We start from the raw sequence: 7,641 nt of genomic DNA, 5'->3' as shown, positions 1-7,641 counted from the left end.
TTACCTAATTGTGTCCATGAACTGCATTACTGAAGGTATGGTGATGCAAAAGAAAGGTCCAATTCCATTGCTCAGCAGGTCTGCCTAAAACAAACATACAAAAGTTCTGGGCAAATGTTGATTCGTTGATTCATTCTTCATAGGCTGTTCGGATGAAAATATGTTTGATTAGTGTTTTCAAATCTGTTTCTCATCGTCTTCTTCCCTCAGTCTGTTCGAATGGAGACATGTTTGATTAGCATTTTCGTGACCATGTGTCAAATCCATTCCTTAATGTCATTTTCATAATGTTATTGTGAAATATCCATCTCTTGCATCTCACTTCCCTCTGCAACTGTGTGCCAGCTCATACGACATGTGGAATATCATCCTGTGGAACTAATGCTTACTGCGCCAGTAGTGGTGGTTATGGCTATTGCTACTGCATCGATGGATACTCAGTACCATCTGGCCATGTCCCAACTGGGGACTCATTTGGATGTAAGTTTGACTACAGGGTCATTCTGTATTATATCACTCCATGTCAATCTTCCCTGATCAAAAAAGTGTTATGTGATGTAGGGAAATGCGTATGGCAACAGCAAAAAGAAGAGAAAAAGTTTCACAAATAGCACATATTCAGTTTTGTATTGTGGTGTGTGTGTAGAGTGTCTATATATTTGGTACTAGGTCAATAATAGATTAATCTTGTCTATCCAGGTGAAGGAAGTTGCCCATCATATACCAATCTGTCTGATCCATGGCGTAATATTGGCTTTAATTCAACAACCTTTCCTGGATGGCCAAAGAATGACACCCACATAGGATCTGGGTGGCATCGCTTTGTCGGTATTGGAGGAGATGTGCTGTATGACAACTGTACCAGTGCTGTTATTGGTGGAGGCACATCACAACCCATTGTATCATGTGGTGAAGACAGTACATATTATTGGGGAATCCAATTCAATGATATAACACTCTGTTACCAGTCCTCAGGAGGGTGCAAAAGAACTATACAAATCAACAGATTCCTTTGTCCTGGAGGATTCTACTTGTATCATCTTGACAAATATCACAAATCATTCAGTTATGTCACTAGTGAGTATCTGGGTTCTTTGAAGGTGTTCAACAACTTAAACTCTTGTTATGTGATAGGCTATTGAAAGGTTAACAATAACTTAAATATTTAACTCTTGTCAAGTGTTTTAAGCATAGAGTATTTATGTCTGTGAATTTAACTTTAGTGTACTATTTCACAATCTGGTTTAGAAATGTATTTTCAGTCAGTGATGTAGTCAGTGTGATTTGCAAACCTCCTGGTGTAATTTCCCCTGCGTTTATCATCTCTGCAATCCTCCCTGTGTGACTTGTGTGAATTAGTTAGCCCAAGAGCTCCCCCTGTATTCACTATCAGTAAGCTACCTGAAAGTAATATTGAATTATAATGATTCATTCATTCTTTGACTGTTTAATTTATCGGTTTCTATATTCTGAGCAGGACACCAGACGTGTGGACCGTCCTCCTGTGGTCCTAATGCCCTGTGTGTTGGTGACGGACGCTGTGAGTGCAAACCTGGATATGAGATACCTGACGGCCACCTACCAACTGGAGACTCCTATAAGTGTGAAGGTCAGTAAGAGAGGGCGGGGGGAGGAGTAACTGACTAAATAACTAACTAAAGACAGAAAGAGAGAAAGAGACAGAGAGAAAGAGAGAGTATACTAACTGACCAAATAATTAAATAACTAACTACCCAACAACTGCAAAAAGGTCATACATCATGGTGTCATGTCCTTTTGTTACACAGAAATGTAGCCACTATTCATGACAGAGAGAGCCAGATTATGCAGCAAGTTAATGATGAATTTGGAACATAAGAAATGTAATACATATTGTTGTTTGATGTTGATGAAAAAAGGGTAATTTAATCTTGAGGTGGAAAAGTCAACATGATCATTTTAATCCAATAAACTACTTGCATTGCTGAAGTTTTGCTACCAGGGGCGGAGCCAGAGGGGTGGTTCCGGGTGGCACAGGCCACCCTTGAGATTCGATTGGCCACCCCAGGTGCCACCCCCAAATCCTAGTCTACGATTGTCCATTAACATGATCTAAGGCGGGACCTTTCTTCATGCACTTGCAGCAGTTTGAAGTGTCAGACGTTAGGGCAGGTCAGGTAATAGGCAGGTCAGTATTGTTGATCTGTTTTCAGGTTATGGCATGTCTCGTAGGCAGAGAAAAACTGAAAAAACTCATACACTGTCCACTTAATCAACAGAGTCAGTATACCACTGAGGTAGCACTTTATAATAACCATCCGTTATAAATGATTAATTGGTGTTTTATTTTGCAACTATAATTAAATATTTAATCACTTAATAATCATAAATAATCATTTGTAGATAACAATCAATGATTACGAAATACATAAATACAACTTACAAATACTTTATTATCAGCTTATGAAAAAATAAACAATTTATTTATATATAACATACTAAAAAATATCTGTTTAGTGATAACTTGATTTCAATTTATTTTATATTAATAAGCTTCATTATTATTGCAAATATCGTATTATTAATAATGATATATTGAGTTATTGTTAATGATTATAATGTTGATTGTAGGCTTTTACATAGCCATATTCACAAAGCCTATGCATATTACATAGGTTGATTAACTATTGAACTATAAATGATGTTCTATTGATTAACAGTTTGTTTTTCAGATGGCTATGATAAAGTTGGGACGTAGTCTTTTATTTGGTAGTAAATCATTTAAATCTAAAAATGTACTTTTTTATAATTAATTGATGGGAAATGATTGCATCAAACCTTTTTTTAATGGCTATTATGAAGTTGCATCTTAGTCTTTTATATGTTAATAAACAACCTTTTGTGATGTATACAAATATGTAAGTAAAGAGTTGTTTGTACTTCATCATGAACGTCTGCTATGTTTTTTTCTACAAAACAAAATGCTACTACTCTACTGTAAATGACAATTATACAAACACAAAGTCTTAGCTTCTTTCTGCACATTTATTAATTCATTTAGGTGTAAGCATTTAAAAACATTTTATACAAAGTGACTTTAAAGTCAACATATACAGTGCAGTTCAGTGTGATGCACTATTGAATTTTAACAAGTTATAAAAATAACATAAAATTGTAACATACAGTAACTTAAGCCCTGTTAAACATATGTGTGTGAGACCATGAATGAGACTAATGGCAGAATTAGAATAATGGGCCCTGAAAAGTTGTGAGCAGGGCACACACCTTCCATACTTGGTTTATAGACTCCATAGTGGTCATGGGTAATGTTCTGTCAAAGATATGGGGCCCTATCATGACATTCTAAAGTGCATCGTCACTCGTCAAAAGTCTATTCAAATTTAGTAGGATGTCCAGTTCACATTGGGAGGGGTTTCGTTCTCAAAAGTGGAGCGCATGGCGTAACAAGGTGTTCCTAGGTCTTTTAATCAGTCATATGGGTGTGTTTGGGGCGTTTTAACCAATGAGAATGACATCTGTCATTCCCTTTAACGCCGCAACGCGGTATTTTGGCATTCAACGGCGCATTTGAAGGAGGCTGCTTGCGAGACCGTATGGAATAGTCATTCTTAAACCATGCTTTACTAAAACCTAGCATAGCCTTCACACATTTGCACTCGTCTATTATTTGAACTCATTGGCAAAGTGAAACTATTTTTCACCAAGGAGTCAGTCAACGACAAGACAGTTATATGCAGTTACTTTCACTATTGACTGACAATGGGTTACCATCAAAAACATAGGCTGGAAAAAGCAACACTTACCCTAATGTTGCTCAAATGACTTGCTCAGATTTATTCTGCAGAGGAGTTGCTTATATCTCGTGACAGTGCGTCTTCAGCTGTGCTCCATACGTGTCTCTCGCCTCTCCCCTAATCACTTTTACCAATTTTACCAATTTTACCAATTTGCAAATTATGGTGAATAACTACTCATCATGAGATGTACAGTATTTCGTAATATCTTTATTCTAATTATGTTTCCCATTGTAATCGCGCAATTTGTAATGCTTTGCATGGATGTGCGCTGGTGTGCGTTCATGAATGATAGAAGGATGGTGCGTGCACCTGCCAATATGACTGTTGACATGCGCTCTTAAAATAGCATATTGTAGCGCCGAGGCTATTTGCCCCCGTGTTGGACTTTCCCCTGTGTTCTGTTTTCCCGGCGTGTGCGCGTGTGTGTGTGTGTGTGTGTATGGCAAGCCGTTCAAGACAAAACGTCAAATTTTTACGTGTGCCACGCGCAAAAACTTTGCGTCTGACGTCAGAAGTAAAAAAATGACGTCTGGGTGATTTGCTGCAATGCCAGAGCCTTTGTGCCAGAGTAGACACAGCATTGGCTGCTGGAAACAGGAAATGCAGCCGCTATAGTTGCAGCAGAAGAAACAAGATGCCAGAGCAATGTGCAGCATATTCCTGCTCAAATCGGCGGACCATCGCAAACAGGGCTCGGGGGATTATTTTTCACAAGTAAGATTTAACATTATCGTACTATTGGTTGTATTGTACATATGTGTCGGGGAGGGAATATTTAGGGGTTCGGATAGGTTAGCGATTGATAAGGGGAGGGAATAGAATAGGGGGTTCTAAGACGTCTAGTAAGTTTAGTCAGAGTAGAAGTAAATTACGTGCGAGTGGGTTGTGTTGCGTTGTGTTGTCTGCCGATGAGAGTGAATGACGAGTGATTGAGACCTAATTTATCAAGATCAGTTTGTTGCTTTGTAGTGGACACCTCCTGCTACCCGTACCTTAGTCTGTACATCCATTGAGAAATAAATTACCGGAGTTTGGAACGTATCTCAGCCTCCCCGTCTCCTAACTACTCTTCGGCATTACAATATGAACAACTCGCCATTGACTTCTGACCAGGTTTAGGTGGTGTATGATAGCAATTTTTAGACAACCCGCTAGGTCCCTCCCTAGGTTGTTAATTGCCACACCCCTGGGCGCAATGCTTAAAAAATAAACGTGCAAAATAACGAATTCAACTTTCCGCCGGTGAATAACGAATATAACGCCATGCGCTGGTGGCCTAAAATACAGCCCATGGTATTCTTTCATTCTTCAAATAGCCCTTTCAACGTGAATCCTAATAGGAGCGATTTCCTGAGTCTTTGCCACCTGCTCTGTAGTAAGCTGTCTGTCAGACCGTAGGAATGGTGGTATTACTAAACTGACATTCATGGCAGACAATACTGCCCTGCAAAGCCAAAGAGCAGTATCTACGAAAATTCCAAACTGAGAAAAAGAGCATTGTTGTTTGTCTTTCACACTGTATTTTAGCAGATACTGTAAAATGAAAATCCCTATATCTTCAGGAAATGTTTAAGTAGATTAATGAGATTTTGATAGATTGATCAGAGGATATGGCATTTTTTATTGGTGTAAAAAAGTGAATTTCACAAAAAATGTAGTTACTGCACTTTGGCTTTGTAGGGCAGAATAGGTCTCCAAGCCTTAAAAAAAAAAAAAAAAATACCACCGCTTCGCTGCGCGGCGGTCATAATCAGTGGCGGTCTTAACATAGAGGCATAGGTAGGCGGCTGCTTGGGGCCCCCTACCAGTAGTCTTAGTAGGGGGGCCCCCAACCAACCTAAAATAAAAAAAAAAAAAAAAAAAAAAAAAACCCTTATCATCATGAACGCTTCAAAAGTATGGTACATTGTAATAATATTCTAAAGAAATACTTAAAACATTGACCTAGTAGTTAAAATGTCCAATTCATGGTTATGTCCCTACACATAGGCCTACACCCCCTACTTCCACAATGAAATGGACTAGTCTGTAACGTGCGTTGCGCGAAAGATAAACAAAGGACGACTGGGATAGTGTTGACAATTTAGCGACTCTGTCGCTAGATTAAGTTTTGGCCATCCCTAGCGAGAAAAATGGCATCTAGCGACAAGCGACAAATTTGCTTATTTCTTGCAACGATTGCAAACTCTGTTTCGTTGTTGAAACGTCAGAAAATCTCCCCTTTCATGCCTGTTTCGTTAGTGAATTAGGCCTACTTCGCGAATTCGCCCAAATCGTTAGCTACCCCACGATAATAAAAGTTACGACTGGCTTATGTGGTATCAGCCCATGTTATTACACGGAAGTAGATGTTCTATCTTAAAGGAATTATCCGGAGTAAAATGCACTTTAGATCGATTTCCGGATGATTGGGGGTACATACGTTGAGTTGACATCAAAATTATGTAATTCGGGTGTGTTTTGAGAAAGTTCGATTGTACCGTTTTCAGTCACAACTCGTAGCCTGGAAGTGAGCGGGGCATTTCAATTGCGCCGCTACAAAACGCTATTTCTATACCTCTTCTACAGTTCCAAACAACATAACACTTACGTGGTAGTGAGTAGAGGGTCCCTAAAGCTAAACCGAAGTATCCCGATGTCTTTATGTGGTCGAATAGAGTCCAGAATGAATTTCATCAAGCCAGTACCTTTACAGAAATGTTGCCATCTTTGCCGCCACTTTGAGGGGAAAGTCCGTAGGAGTCTTATTGCTGAGTGTGTTGTAACACGCTCTGGAAATTCACAATTTCGTCGCCGTTTTTAAAAAAAAAAAAAAACATAGTCCAGTATTTCTTTCGAAATTGAAATGAAGTTGTATGGACTGGACTATGTTTTTTTTTTTTAAAACAGCGACGAAATTGTAAATTTTCAGAGCGTGTTACACAGCAATAAGACTCCTACGGACTTTCCCCTCAAGGTGGCGGCAAAGATGGCAACATTCCCGGAAAGGTACTGGCTTGATGAAATTCATTCTGGACTCTCTATTCGACCACATAAAGACCTCGGGATACTTCGGATTGGCTTTAGGGACCCTCTACTCACTACCACGTAAGTGTTATGTTGTTTGGAACTGTAGAAGAGGTATAGAAATAGCGTTTTGTAGCGGCGCAATTGAAATGCCCCGCTCACTTCCAGGCTACGAGTTGTGACTGAAAAAGGTACAATCAAACTTTCTCAAAACACACCCGAATGACATAATTTTGATGTCAACTCAACGTATGTACCCCCAATCATCCGGAAATCGATCTAAACTGCATTTTACTCCGGATAATTCCTTTAACAGCTCAGAAAACGTCACTGGAAGGTTCAGCAAAAACGAGACGAGAGCAATGACATGATGACAGGGAAACGGCGACACGCTTGCCAGCATCGTTCAACAAGCACATTGAACAAAGGAAAGTAGGCTACAACTTCATTTACAAAGTAGATAGTTCAAAATCGAGCATACAAGTAAAAAAAAGTAGAAACCTAGGCCTATAACATTTGTTTAGGCTATGTAGCATGTTGTCAATGCAGGACAGGCTGTCGGCTGGAGTAGCCTAAAAAAAACAATTCTGTCGGTCTGTCCGAGTGACATTTAAGCCTATATAGCCTAAAAATATATCCAAAATATAGCCATTGCCTACAATTGTGTAGGCTACCCTATGGTGAAATTATAATCAGATGTCATGCAGTGCAAAGCAGATGCAGCAGTTGGGAATAGGTTGGAAATGACTGCATTTCTTACAGAAATGTAAAGTGTAGGCCTACCAAAATATATAAGTATTAAAACTAAAAATGATTTCAAGAAGTTGCCTATAATATG

The 7,641-nt window shown here is 39.1% G+C and overlaps 1 protein-coding gene across 1 annotated transcript in view; it reads left to right on the top strand.

The window, feature by feature from the left end:
• Window positions 1-429: 429 nt before the first annotated feature.
• Window positions 430-7,641, top strand: part of LOC143117752 (adhesion G protein-coupled receptor E1-like) — a 29,453-nt gene continuing 22,241 nt past the window's right edge. Inside the window, exons 1-2 of the mRNA XM_076279290.1 lie at window positions 430-480; window positions 1,478-1,609. Coding sequence (XP_076135405.1) covers window positions 430-480; window positions 1,478-1,609 — 183 coding nt within the window. The remainder of the gene's footprint in view (window positions 481-1,477; window positions 1,610-7,641) is intronic.

This window comes from Alosa pseudoharengus, unplaced genomic scaffold, assembly GCF_046254945.1.
Source record: "Alosa pseudoharengus isolate Yale_2024_CS ecotype anadromous, Long Island Sound unplaced genomic scaffold, YU_APseudo_1.1 YU_APseudo_1.1_scf_1, whole genome shotgun sequence".
In the NCBI taxonomy this organism is placed as follows: domain Eukaryota; kingdom Metazoa; phylum Chordata; class Actinopteri; order Clupeiformes; family Clupeidae; genus Alosa; species Alosa pseudoharengus.
Note: the sequence above shows the minus strand (reverse complement) of the source record. Positions and strands in the feature narration are given on the sequence as shown.